This window comes from Tasmannia lanceolata, unplaced genomic scaffold (genome assembly GCF_043159265.1).
Source record: "Tasmannia lanceolata isolate RefF3 unplaced genomic scaffold, GAP_Taslan_0.1 ptg000021l, whole genome shotgun sequence".
NCBI classification, from domain to species: domain Eukaryota; kingdom Viridiplantae; phylum Streptophyta; class Magnoliopsida; order Canellales; family Winteraceae; genus Tasmannia; species Tasmannia lanceolata.
This window is the reverse complement of record NW_027518698.1, coordinates 9610387-9624727: the sequence shown is the minus strand read 5'-3', so window position 1 is coordinate 9624727 and position 14341 is coordinate 9610387. Positions and strand designations below refer to the sequence as shown.

Sequence of the window (14341 nt, the reverse complement as noted above, 5' to 3'; positions counted from 1 at the left end):
TCTCTTTTATATAAATACATAAGTGAGGGGGAGCTCACTCTCTCTTCTCTTCTCTTCTAACATGGTATCAGAGCCCTAGGGTTTGGTTCCCTAGGGGCCACCATTGTTTCCCTCCATGTTCTACTTATTCTTCTCCACTATTGTCAAAACCCTAACCCTAACTTTAGCCAACAGCCACCACCACTCCTTCAACCCCACAGCCACCCCTCACCCTCTCGTCTACCTCTTCTCTCTGTAGCCCTCCACCTCACCCGCCGAAAACCTCTCCCCGCCACTCCCGCCACCGGAAACCCCATCCCTCTCCTCTTACCTCACCGAAATCCTCGCTAGAACCACTAAACCTGACCCCTCCTCCCTCACGCCCAACCACTAAACTCGACCCCAACCAGCCCTCAAACCCTCACCGCCTCCTTCCTCCACCCCCTTCCTCCACCCATGACTTCTCCCTCGCCTAAACCCTAGACCCGACACTAACCTGACCTAAACCCTAAACCCGACACCAACCTGACCTCAACCCAACACCACCCTAACCTAATCCCTCCACCCGACTCCCTACAACACCTAAACCCTCACTTCCATAAAAGCTGTTGGAAATAATATTTGTAACAACTTTTATGTTAAGTGTATTTCCTAGTTCTGAGTATATGAGAAGTTATATTGAATTGAAGATTTTAGTTTAGCTTGAAACCCTCTTTCAAGAATTAGATCGGAGAAGTTACTCCCCTGGCACTCTTGGGCTGAGATGATACGGTGGCATACATATGATATTCTATTCATCCCCCTTTAGTAGCCTTGGGCTGAGATGATTCTGAGCACAATATGCGATGCAAATATAGCCATACACGTCTGACTTTGCATATACACTGATTCTTAGTGTTTTAGTATTATTTCTGCTCGGTATGATTGTACTCTAGAAATGACCTGGTAATGAAATGGAATATGAAGTGCAATGATATGAATAACCCAGTATCTGATATTATTAAAACCAGTAACATATATAGTAATATACTGTTACTGTATTATATTGCTTACAAGATTTGGCTTATGTACGTTTGTTGCATTCTTTTCAAATATTGAGTATCTGATCAGCCTGTGGAGCAGATTTTTGGGATTTGAGCCAAGACCCTACTATAGAGTGAGTATGGATCAGATGATTTGTATATGATCTTGGACAGTTGTATAGTTATAGCTGTACATGTATATGTATATATATGAGAGCGTTTCATTTCCTGTATCTCTCTTTAGATGTTTCAGTATATTATGTTTATTACCATGCTTATCTGGATTGCAGTAGACTTGCACGCTTACCAGCTCCATCGTGTTTTAGCGTGCAGTGCATGTCACATGCCTCAGGGTCAGAGGGCGTGACAGGAAAGATGTTATCAGAGCATAAATATTCATAATCGTTAGGAATTAAGCAACGATAGATAAGGAGCAATCTATGATAGCAGGATTGACTTGACTGTACCAGGGACGCCTGGCTAACACAATAGTTAATTATGCAAAAAGAAGCCAAGTAACTGACTCGTGTACATCAAGGACGCCTGATTGTACATAAGTTGTCTTGGCTAGTAATTATATGAAAAGAGCTCCAGAGAAAGTAAAATCTGAATTCTGATATTAATCTATTTGTGGAACAGGATGAGACCTCCGCACACCAGATCATGGACGAGTCCCTGAGGATCAGCAGTAGACCTGGTAAAACGTGACCTGGACCCGTGGGTCCTCCCGGCCCGCCCGTAAATTATAGGTCTGGGTCAATAATTAGTGACCCGTTTGAAAGTGACCCGCAGGTCCACCCGGCCCATCAAAACTAGGCCAGGCCGGATGGACCCGCGGGTGCCCGTAAAAAGCGGAATTTTTTTTTAACTATTAAGTTTAACTTTTCTACAGTACAGGGTAGGAACGAGAACAAGATAAGAAGGTATAAGCAAAATATATATGTGACACGTTTCACTTTTTTACAGGGTAGGAAGGAGAAGAAGATAAGAAGGTATAATTGTAGGTACCAATATAATTGTGTCACATGGATGGACCGTTGGCACTTTTTGTGGAATTGGTATCTGCACTCCTATTTTAACTGTTAAAAAATAACAACGAGCAGCTATTCTGTCAAATCGGTCTGACGAGCCAGCTATCCTCTCTGGAGCAGCTATATGGACCCTTTCACCAAAATCGTGCTATCATTTTAACTGTTGAAATGCCTGAAAATGGATAAAACAGCAAATATTCTTTTAAAAAAATGGGTGACCCGCGTGTCCACCTAGCTGGGTCCACCATTTAGTGACCCGTAAAATTCTGGGTCATTTTTTACCCGGACCTGTACGGGTCGGCCCGGCCCACCCGTTTTCCAGGTCTAATCAGCAGCAGTAGGAGAGACCTCGACAATGGGGATGGAGGATCGCAGACTGAGGCATGGCAGTCAAATGTTGGCCCGTCCAAGAGCCTACCAGAGATACTACCAGAGGCAGTCTCACAGTAGGGTAGAGTTGAGGATGCATGCACTATTACATATATGATTACTGGGCAGAGTGAGCTTCTTCGAGGTGGTTGGCTTGGTCAGAGCACAGCATGGACAGCTTGCACAGCCCGATCATCCATCTTCCAGTCGGGTGTCTCCATTGGGTCATGGTATTGTTGAGTATATGACATTGGCACCTCAGGTGTTCCGAGCGTCAGGCGGTATCCAGAAGGCAAAGACGTGGATGGAGAGTGTAGAGATGGCATTTTCAGCCATGGACTCCACCAATGATAGTGAGAGGGTGCGCTATGTGACCTTCATGTTGCAGGAGAGGCTCTCCATTGGTGGAGACGAGTGTTAGCAGCTAGAGGGGAGGAAGCGTCGCTAGTTAAATGGGCAGATTTTTGTGCAGCTTCCCATGAGAGATTTTATCCGGCCAACAGGATGAGCCAGTTGGAGCAGGATTGGACTTTTTCTCCTTGAGGCAGGGTCCTCGATCGATAGATGAGTACACAGCTGAGTTCGACAGACTGTCGCGGTACGTACCGGCTATTGCATCCAGTCCGTCGATGAGGACTCGCAGATTCGAGCAGGGGCTAGAGCCTCATATTAGACGAGGTTTAGCATCATCTTTTGGAGCCAGCTTCACAGAGTTGGTGGGTCGAGCTAGGTTTGTTGAGACAGTTTGACGTGAGACTAGAGAGGCATTGAGAGGACCCTCTAGGAAGAGGGTTGAGATTTTCCTCAGGGGCAGTGTAGTGAGGCGGTGAGGCCTCCACCAGTGGGCAGACCTCAAGGATCACCTGGTGGCATGGGTGGGCAGGACGTGCAGAGCAGACCTCCGCAAACCTCCGACACCAGTTTGCGGATGGCGTGAGATAACTCATGAGACCAGGGTTTGTCAGGGTGAGTCCGGGGCTTGTTTCAGTTGTGGTCAGTTTGATCACAGGAATGCACAGTGTCCATAGAGAGCATCAGCACCGGGGCCAGGCCAAAGGCCATCTATTCCTCGAGCCCAAACTTTCTGAGAGGGACATTTCCAATTGAGAGGGGTCTGCGATCCCAGGCAGAGCGAGCTTTATTTGTTCCTCATGTGCAGAGCAGACCGCAGAGTGGTGGTAGACCCCGTGCAGCAGGTCGTGTTTTTGCGCTGACTCACCAGGATGCTAAGGCATCAGGCGTGGTAGTTTCAGGTATTATTTCTGTTACTGCTGAGGCAGCATGTGCTTCATTTGACACAGGGCCACGCATTCTTTTATTTAAGCGTCATTTGTGCCTGAGCATACGATTCAGTCTGTCCCTCTTGAGTTTGACCTATCAGTTAGTACGCCTCTGGACGGAGTTCTCCTTGCAGATTGGATCTGTCATGTGTGCTCTATCTGGATAGAGGACAGAGAGATTTTTGCAAATCTGATTGTTTTGTTGATGCATGATTTTGATATCACTTTGGGTATAGATTGGCTTTCTACTCACTTCACGACCGTTGATTATCGGACGAAGCGAGTTTGTTTCCGGATTCCGAGCGAATCCGAATTCTGTTTTTCTTGTTCCGGCACGGGATTGCCTATTAGGCTGGTCTCAGCTTTGCAGATGCCGAGGTTGATTCGAAGTGAGTGTACCGCATACTTGGCTGCGGTTGTAGATACCCGTGCTTGTGAGTCAAGGCTTGATGATGTAACGGTTGTACGAGACTTCCCAGATGTGTTTCCTAAGGAGCTCCCGAGTTTACCTCCAGATAGAGGTTTTGGGTTCGTTGTGGACCTTGCACCTGATACGGTTCCGATATCCAGAGCTCTGTATAGGATAGTGTTAACTTACCAACTTCTCCAAGAGCTTAAGCTGTTGGAGAAAGGCGTCATTTATCTTTTATACTTTAACAATCCCCCGCATGTGTGGCCCACTTGGCAAACACGTGGCACATGTGGTCCCACTTTGGGCAGACCATTGCATGTGGATTTTTACTCTCTGGGAGGTTTGAACTCGAGACCTTTAGCTCTGATACCATGTTAACTTACAAACTTCTCCAAGAGCTTAAGCCGTTGGAGAAAGGCGTTATTTATCTTTTATACTTTAACAGATGGCACCAACAGAAATGAAAGAGTTGAAAGAACAATTGCTAGGGCTGATGGAGAAAGGCTTTATTAGGCCTAGTGTGTCACCTTGGGGTGCACCTTTCTTATCTGTAAAAAAGAAAGACGGTAGTATGCGATTGTGCATCGACTACCGTGAGCTAAACAAGGTAACTGTGAAAAACAAGTATTTGTTGCCACGGATAGATGATCTATTCGACCAGTTGTAGGGGGCTGTGTTTTCAAAGATTGATCTTCACTCAGCTTATCACTAGCTGAAGATCAAGTCTGAAGATATAGCAAAAACAGCCTTCAGAACTCGCTATGGGCACTACGAATTCTTAGATATGCCGTTCGGTTTGACAAATGCCCTTGCAGCCTTCATGGATTTGATGAATAGTGTTTAGACCCTACCTGGATAGATTTGTGGTCATTTTTATAGACGACGTTCTGGTGTACTTTGTTGATCGAGCTAAGCATGAGCAGCATCTGGCTTATTGACCACAAAAAGATCGAGCTAAACAGCAACGACTTTATGCAAAGCTGAAGAAGTGTGAATTATGGCTAGATTGAGTAACCTTTCGGGGGCATGTGATCTTCAGGAATGGGTTGGCAGTTGATCCTCAAAAGATTGAAGCAGTGATGAGTTGAAACAGCCGAGCAATGTATTTGAGATCTGGAGTTTTCTAGGCCTGGATGGTTATTACCGGCATTTTGTGGAGGACTTCTCCAGGATAGTAGCAGCACTTACCAGATTGACTCGGAAGTGGGTAAAGTTTGTTTGGTCTGATGATTGAGAGCTTGGCTTTCAAGAGTTGAAGCATAGGTTTACATCGACACCAGCGTTAGCATTACCAGTGAGTGGTCAGATTTTTACTGTTTACACAGATGCATCGAGGAGAGGACTTGGCTGTGTTCTAATGCAGAGGGGCAGGGTGATAGCATATGCTTCTAGGCAACTGAAGTCACATGAGGAGAGTTATCCTACGCATGACTTAGAGCTTGCATCTGTGATTTTTGCGTTGAAGATCTGTAATCACTACTTATAAGGGGAATCGTGTGAGATCTTCACGGATCACAAGAGTTTGATATCTTCACTTGGAAAGAATTGAATATGAGGCAGCGGAGATGGCTCGAGCTAATAAAGGACTATGACTTGACCTGTTCCCTGGGATTGGCTTTGGGCCTTTCCTGCGCAGCTTAGGTGGAGGGCGAAGAAGGCCTCCTTGCGGGGGGGGCCGAGCCATCAGTGAGATACCACTCTGGAAGAGCTAGAATTCTAACCTTGTGTCAGGACCTACGGGCCAAGGGACAGTCTCAGGTAGACAGTTTCTATGGGGCGTAGGCCTCCCAAAAGGTAACGGAGGCGTGCAAAGGTTTCCTCGGGCCGGACCCCTCTCGGAAGTCAGTAAATAAGCTAATCCTGATGATGACTTCCTGCTAAGTTCATCAGCAACTACATTAGCTTTGTCAGGATGAGCCTGGAGGAATGTTGTATTGGTGTTGCGGCCCAGATAACCCATTTGCAGGTCCGACCCATATTGTTTGATCGGATCAGAGGCGCACAGTTATCAGACCCCCAGTTGCAGAAACTGAGGAGTGAGGCAGCATCGAGTACTAAGACTGATTTCACAATGCACTCAAACGGCTCTTTGCGCTTCGGATCCAGAGTTTGTGTACGACCCTAAACTGAGGAGAGAGATTCTCGAGAAGGCTCATTGTACAGGGTACACAGTCCATCGAGGGAGTACAAATATGTATAAAGAGCTGAATACCACTTTCTCGTGGAATAATATGAAAAGGGAGATAGCACAGTTTGTGGCTCGTTGCCTTACTTGTCAGCAAGTGAAGGAAGAGCAACAAAGACCTGCAGGACTATTACGTCCCCTCGCTATTCTTGAGTGGAAGTCGAAACATATCACGATGGATTTTGTATCGGGACTTCCACGGACTTCTAGGGGACATGATAGTATTTGGGTAAGTATCGATCGACTCAAGAAGTCGGCCCACGTTTTGGCAGTCAGGATAGTTATGTCACTTAAGAGAAAGAGACTGGCCACACTCTATGTAGAGAAGATTGTTAGACTGCATGGAGTGCCAGTGTCTAATGTATCAGCAGAGATCCTCGATTCGTAAGCCGAATTTGGGGCAGCTTACATCGTGCCATGGGCACCAGATTATCTTTCAGTACAGCTTATCACCCCAGACTAATGGACAGTCGGAGAGGACTATTCAGACTTTGGAGGACATGTTTAGATCCTGTGTTCTGGACCTGAAGGGAGCCTGGGTTGAGCATTTTCCACTGGTAGAGTTTGTTTATAACAACAGTTACCAGGCGAGCATTCAGATGGCACCCTACGAGGCCTTATATGGAAGGAAATGCAGATCTCCTATTTGCTGGGATGATGTAGGGGAGAGACAGCTTCTAGGTCCTGAGTTAGTGCAGATTACCGCTGAAAAAGTAGAGTTAATCAGGGAACGCTTTCGTGTGGCTCAGAGCAGGCTGAAGAGCTACGCCGATGTCAGGAGACATACCGTTTCAGTTTGGTGATAATGTTTATCTCAAAGTGTCTCCGAAGAGAGGCACCATGAGATTTGACGTTCGTGTCAACCTTAGTCCACGTTATGTTGGTCCTTTTGAGATACTGGATAGAATGGGCAAGGTGGCTTACAGGTTGACATTGCCACCCTCATTATCAGTGTTGCACGATGTTTTCCACGTATCGATGCTCAGGAAATATCATTTTGACCCGAGTCGCATGATTAAGCTAGAGCCACTGGAGTTAGCAGGTGATCTATCCTATGAAGAGTTGCCAGAATGTATAGTTGTTCGGAAGGAGCAACTCTTACATTGCCATGCGATCCCCTATGTAACGGTTAAGTGGCAGCCCCACACAACTGGCGAAGCTACGTGGGAGCGTGAGGAGGATAAGCGACAGCGCTATGCATTTTTGTTTTGATCTATTGTGTATATATGACATTTTTGTATATACTTGACGGTTATTTTGATGTATATATGTTTCAAGTTGTCTATTTGGAAATTTCGAGGACGAAATCGAAACTTTTATGAGGGGAGAATGAACTACCCTGAATTTGATTTTTAACTAACAATGTATACAAGGGTAAATTAATAAATTCAAACAAATGGCAAACTTGTAAATATAATTAATGCCCAAGGGCATTTATGGAAAAAAGGAGAGAATTTTTCTGGAAAATTCTCAACCTTTAGTTGAGTACGAGAGAGGATTTTAGCAGCCTTGACATTTGGAAATCTAGATGTCAAGTGGCATGCTAAGTCTAATTCAATTAGACTTAAAAATCAAAAAGAAAAATTAAGAAAATTGATGAAAAGAGAAAAAACTGTGAGATTTGGTGGATCAAATCCTTGCTGTAACTAAAAGCTTTTGCAAAGATTTTAGTGAAGAGTTGATGTGGAGAAGGAAAAGTTGAGAGAAAAGCTAAGGTAAGAAAGGACATCTTGAATTTTCTTAATTTTGTATCTGATTTTCGTGTTCTGTAACTTTCCAGCCCGAATTGGTCGAAAAGTCCAACATGAAAGTTGTAGAACGTTTTTGGTAGATCCAAATACATATAAGATTTGTAAACTTTGGTTGAGAATTGAGTAAGTTATTTTGATTTTAAAACTTTAGTTTAAAAGAGGGTTTAAAATGGTGATTTTCTATTTTCTAGCCATCTCCGACGAGATAGTTGTTAAAAATAATATCTGTAACAACTTTTATGTTTAGTGCATTTCCTAGTTCTGAGTATATAAGAAGTTATATTGAATTGAAGATGTCAGTTTAGTTTGAAACCCTCTTTCAAGAATCAGATTGGAAAAGTAACTTTTCCGGCCATCTCCAGTGAGAATTGGCTGGATTTCCCAAATAGGGAATTATTCTTCTATTTAGAACAAATAGCTAATGATTATCTAAACCCACTCATGTAGGGGTGAAAAGTGAAGAGGAGGCAGAGAGAAAGAGGGAAAGAAAAGCAAAAGTGACTTCAGGTAAGTAATATAGTAGCTTTCAGTGTTTCAGTAGATGTTATGCAAATCAAATGATAGAATTGCGCTGTATATATAGGGATATACATATATGTATAGAGATGCTTCTAAGAATAATATTGAACGGTAATGATTACTAATAGATATAGGCATGAGTGCCAAGTTGATAGCTCCGTGTAGCTCTGTGTAGCTCTGTGAGATCTTGATGATCCAATATTAGCTGATAAGCACTTTGTAGCTTTGTCATATCTTGATGATTTGATTATGATATTTGGTTTCCGAGCATTAGTACTTACATGAGCATATTGCATGCCTCTTAGAACCCGCCAGTGGGAAGTGATACCCTGGCATACAGATGATATTATATTCCTCCCCCTTTAGTGGTCTTGGGTTGAGATACTCCCTAGTACTCTTGGGCTAAGATGATTCTGAGCATAGTATGCGATGAACATATAGCCATACACATTTGACATTGCATATACACTGATTCTGATTGTGTTTTAGTATTATTTCTGCTCGGTATGATTGTACTCTATAAATGACCTGGTAATGAGCAGGAATATGAAGTGCAATGATATGAATAACCCAGTATCTGATATTATTAAAACCAGTAACATATAGTGATGCAGTGTTAGTGTACTATATAGCGTACAAGCTTTCGCTTATGTACGTTTATTGCATTCTTTTCAGATATTGAGTAGCTGATCAGCCTGTGGAGCTGATTTTTGGGATTAGAGCCGAGACCCTACTACAGAGTGAGTATGGGTAAGATGTATATGATTTTGGACAGTTGTACAGTGATAGTATATATATATATATATATATATATATATATATATATATATATATGAGAGCGTTTCTTTTCTCGTATCGCTCTTTAGATGTTGACGTATATCATGTTCATTACCATGCTTATCTGGATTGATTACTCATTCAGTAACCTGTAGCCTTGCACACTTACCAGCTCCACCATGTAAGCGTGCGGTGCCTGTCAAGTGCTCAGGGGGGGGGGGGGGGGGGCGTGACAAGACTAAGGATCAATACTATTGTGATATATCATCTGAGAAGTCTGATGGGTCCCATTCAATAACACTGGCAAGAATTTGAGGACAGAAGGATTCACTATTGATCCTTCAAAATGGGTGGGTCTCGATGTGAACTTCGTAAGCATGGAAAACCAAGTTTTTGAATCGATAAACCACAAGAAGGACAAGAACGGTCTCAGGAAGATAACGAGATAGGTTTGGATGAGACCGTGAAAACCAAAGGGAAGAGCACTCAATAGACTAGTGTCTAAATGTGAATTATGAGGGTAAAAACTGAGGTAAAGCAATATTTTGAGGGAGGACGCAGGGGAAATCCTTAGGCAGAATGATAAAGTTCAACTTTGTAGCTAGGAATGTCAAAGGACTTGTGACAAGGGATAAGAGGAGTGAAAGATATGGTCAGAAGCATGCTGGACATCTCATTGTGGTTGAGTCCAAGTAGGAGGTTTTTTACTCGACCTCATTTATTTGTCGTCATAGCTCAGCCTCATTTATTTGTCAATTTTCAGGAGACAAAGATTGTTAGGTTTTTTCGAGAAGATATCATCCTAGAACTAGATATGGAGACATTAATGTGTAAACACTTCTTGGTGAGTGAGCTCCCAGTTTCAACATGATTTATCTCCACTACACCAGCTTTTAGTGAATCTATTCAGGAGGCTATGCCCTCCAGACCCTGGAGTCCATAATAGAATGTAGAATTAACAACATCAAAAGTAGATGATACATTTCGTGGTCTATTGGTGGGGATATTAATACCATACGGTTTAGACAGAAATATGCATGAGTAAACTTACTATGAGAATGAAAATGTTATTGAATTTCATTCTCTTGAATGAGTTAATTAACCACACTTTGGATAGAGTTAGTTGGCATGTTTTCAGAAGGCCCTCTAAAAACCGTTATACAATCATATCGGGACTCGCTTAAGTTACTTGAATGGATTGATGGGAAAAAACTCCCGAAGTTAATCATTAATTTCCCCACGTTGACTTGGTTTTAACCTCACAGAGTAAATAAAAAAATTTCTCTGACTCGCTCGAATCACCAAAAAACTCGTCTCATCAATCATTCACTTGCTCAAGTCAAAATGAGTTTAAATTGAACAAATGATGGGAATTTTTGAGTCGGCATGGATGGAGGTTCAAAGTTTTAGGTCTATGTAACGGATTGGCGAGAAATTAATTTGTGGTAGGTTAGAAGGGCTGACAATTTTAGTCTACATGGAGGTTGTTGGGAGATAAACTGAAGCTTTGGAGTGAAGATGATTTATAGAAAATAAAGAACAAGAAAGTAGATGCCCTTCGTGCGATTGAGATCTTAAATAGAGTTGAGGAAGAAAGGGTCAATTTAGAGGATGAGGTGGATACAATAGGGAGGAAACTGTTTGGAAGCAAAAAGATTAGGATCAAGAGATCAAGGGCAGTGTTCTTCCACTATAAGACAAAGATCAAGGGCACTGTTCTTCCACTATAAGACAAAGGTTTTAAATTTAGGTTTCGGTTTCGGTTTTCGTCGGCACGAAAACGGAAATATTTCAGTTTCGGTTGGAAATTTTGGTGGAAATCTTGTCAAATCATGGAAACGTATGGAAACATATGCAAATGATGAAATTCTAAGATAAAACTTCGGGAAATGCAAGAATAAGTACAAATACATACTTAGAAACCATCGCATAAGCAAGAAAGATGTCCACAATGGCTTAATCACATCAAACACCAAGTGACATGCGTTGTCGCACATGTCTGGACAGTAAATACAAATACATACTTAGAAACCATCGCATAAGCATTAAAGCCATCCATAATGGCCTAATCAAATCGAACACCTATGAAATGAGTTGTCACACATGTCTAAAACAGTAAAGTCAATATATAAGAATGTACTACCACTCATCCCTCCAATGATCCCCAACTCTATGTCAATACCACATAGAGTTACAAGGTGGAATTGGTCCCATGCCAATCTGACCACCTATGCATAAGATACGGTTACTTTGTTGTGCAGTCCAATGGCGTTGCCTACCAAATATCATTCTCTACATTAATGAAATAAAATGCAAAGTAAAATGGCCTACAAAAAAACATTTCCCCCTTTTGTGCTTAGTATGTGCTTAGTAAGAGACTCGTCATTTGAGTGATTCTTAGGCTTTGAAATTTGAAGTTCCTGTGACTCAAATGAAAAGTGGGCCCAAAGTGGGCCCACCTTCAATTCAAATAGCATGGATCCACAAAACATGTTAACAAAGATAAAAAAAAAATCTAAAATGCTTTTCTACCTTTGAAATTGGTATTGGCACCACTATTTGCATCATTTACATCCAAATGGCACTTTATCTATAAATGCACAAATCAAAGGAAAGATGGTGACAATGAAGGTGACGGCGAGTTTCAGCGTGAAATTTTAGGTCGAAATTTCGACAATTGCAATTGAATTTCAGTCGTTTCGACTATTTCGATCGAATTTGGTGGAAATTTTGAAACTTCGGTAGAAATAATGGAGTGGAAGGAATCTATTGAGATTTTGTTCGAATGGAAACAGAAACATTTCAGTTGTTTCGTGTCGGTTTCAGTGGAAATTTAAAACTGTTATATGACTAACACTAGAAAAGGATTTTGCATACGATGTTTGTTGGATGTAAACTGCCATACGGAGGGGACATTGATGTGAACAATTACATTAAAGTTTACTCGATTGATGATTTATTGATGGGAGCCTCCTTTATCAGACTCAAGAATAAGTTAGATAGTCCATCATGAGTCTTAAGATGTTTTTTGAATTATATGGTTTTAACTGAGAATTTTAAGTGACTTTAAGTCAATAAGGGTAGTAGTCTTTTCCTCTCTAAATCACTTACGTTATTTAAGTTTAAGGGTGTTTTAAATAGGTCCCACGCATGCACCATGAATTTTAAAAAAGCGATTATACTTCTCATTGGTTTATTACTTAAATAATAGTTGATTTTAATTAGGAGACTTGAGTTTCACAACTCCAAGTTTTACTAGGATTGCTATGTGGATTCATGGCATGAATTTCTAGGTGAATTCCTAGAAATCCTCTTTTTGAATGCAGATAGTTACCTTGTAGATTAGTGGTATAAGTCATCAATAGGGAGGAGACAAACATTTGGTAGTGTTTGATCTACCTAGGATTTACCTGGTAGAATAGTGATAAGTAGTGTTTGGATGCCAATCTCGAAAGAGTAATGGGAGGGGGTGTCATTATCAATATAGAAAGAGAATAGTGATAGGGGAGAGAGAGAAGGAAAACAAAATTATAATTGCAATATTCCTCCGTTTTGAAGAATCTGGAATGGAAGGTATAAGTAGGGAACAAGGGTCCCTGAATCTTGTCTAGTAGTTTCCAGGTATTGTGATTCTAAATTGGCAACCAAAAACCATAAAGTTACCAAAAAAGCATTAGTTTGCTTGGGACATCCTTGAGGATGCCAAGCATGTGGCAACCAAACAGTCCCTAAGGTGGATTCCTAGGTTACTTTTCTCCCTTCTATCTTTCTAATTGTTCTTGCTTAGAGTTCTTTCACAAGGTAAAGCTTCTTGTATCTCTTTCCCCATGTTTTATTTCGCCTTTCTCTAACCCTAGTTCTTGGGGTTTTCATCTCTTTCAGAATCTTTATTCAACTTGTTTCTCAGGAATCCCTATGTCTGTCATCTTTTGCATCTTCTAATCTTCACTATTTTTTTTAGTATCTTTCTTTCTTCTCTAATTTTCTGAATAGATCATAACTAATACCTGCTGTCATTTCTATTTCTTCAAGTGTGTTTTTCTCTATTCAATCCCTATTCTTTCCTTCATATCTACAGCCTTTCCTTGCTTTATTTTATTTCATTTTCGGTGTATTTGATAGAAATAATTGGTGTTAATTCTCTTTTATTTTTCTCAAATCTGCTGTCACAAATTTATAATCTTGGGTTTACTTTCAATTAATTTCTGACTACACACTTGTGCAAACCAGTTTTGATTCTATTGTGTATAATGGAATTAGATTGGCGCTAATCTATCTTGAACGTAAATTTTCTACTTTCCCGGCCCAAAATAACTTCCTAAACTAAAAATCCGGCTTATAATAAGGGCGGCCCAGTGCATGAGACTCCCGCCCTTGAGGGGTCTGGGGAGGGCTAGATGTACGCAGCCTTACCCATGCTTTGCAGAGAGCCAGAGAGGCTATTTCCATGACTCGAACCCATGACCACCAGGTCACAATAGATTTCTAAAATTTGTAAAAATCTTAATAAATCTCAAAAAAATTTTAAAAAAGGAGAATCTGAAATTTCAAAATGAAAAAAACCAATAGTTCCCTGGTGACAACATGAAGTCATGATGTTGTCATCGTCATGGCCTGTTTTGGCCCCTATCTTCACTCCCTTTGTTGGATTTCTGCTAGGGGATTTACAGAACCTGTGTGTCCACTTGAAATTGCATCACTTTTCAACATAAGTTTAACATGTAAACATCAGTAGCCTACTCTTAGTAAGGCAAGCAAAAATTGCACTTATATGAGATTAGAATGTCAAAGATTTCATTTTTTTTTAAAATGTCAGTTTAAAAACGATTGCAGAAATTGTAAATTGATGATCCACTTTGATAATCATACCTTCAAGATCTTGCCTATAGATGCATCCAAGAAGTCTGGCAAGGATAAAAGCCGGAGAGTATGACCCTATTAAAGATTGAATGCCAATAAATGATAAGTGACATGGTTAATGACCCAATGTACCTACCCATGACAAAGAAACAGAAA

The 14341-nt window shown here is 41.4% G+C and overlaps 1 protein-coding gene across 4 annotated transcripts in view; it reads right to left on the bottom strand.

Moving 5' to 3' along the window:
• Nucleotides 1-14341, bottom strand: part of LOC143855491 (ATPase GET3B-like) — a 68659-nt gene that overhangs the window by 10484 nt on the left and 43834 nt on the right. For all 4 annotated transcript variants that reach the window (XM_077365611.1, XM_077365610.1, XM_077365609.1 and 1 more), the window contains one exon: nucleotides 14195-14260. In XM_077365611.1, coding sequence (XP_077221726.1) covers nucleotides 14195-14260 — 66 coding nt within the window. The remainder of the gene's footprint in view (nucleotides 1-14194; nucleotides 14261-14341) is intronic.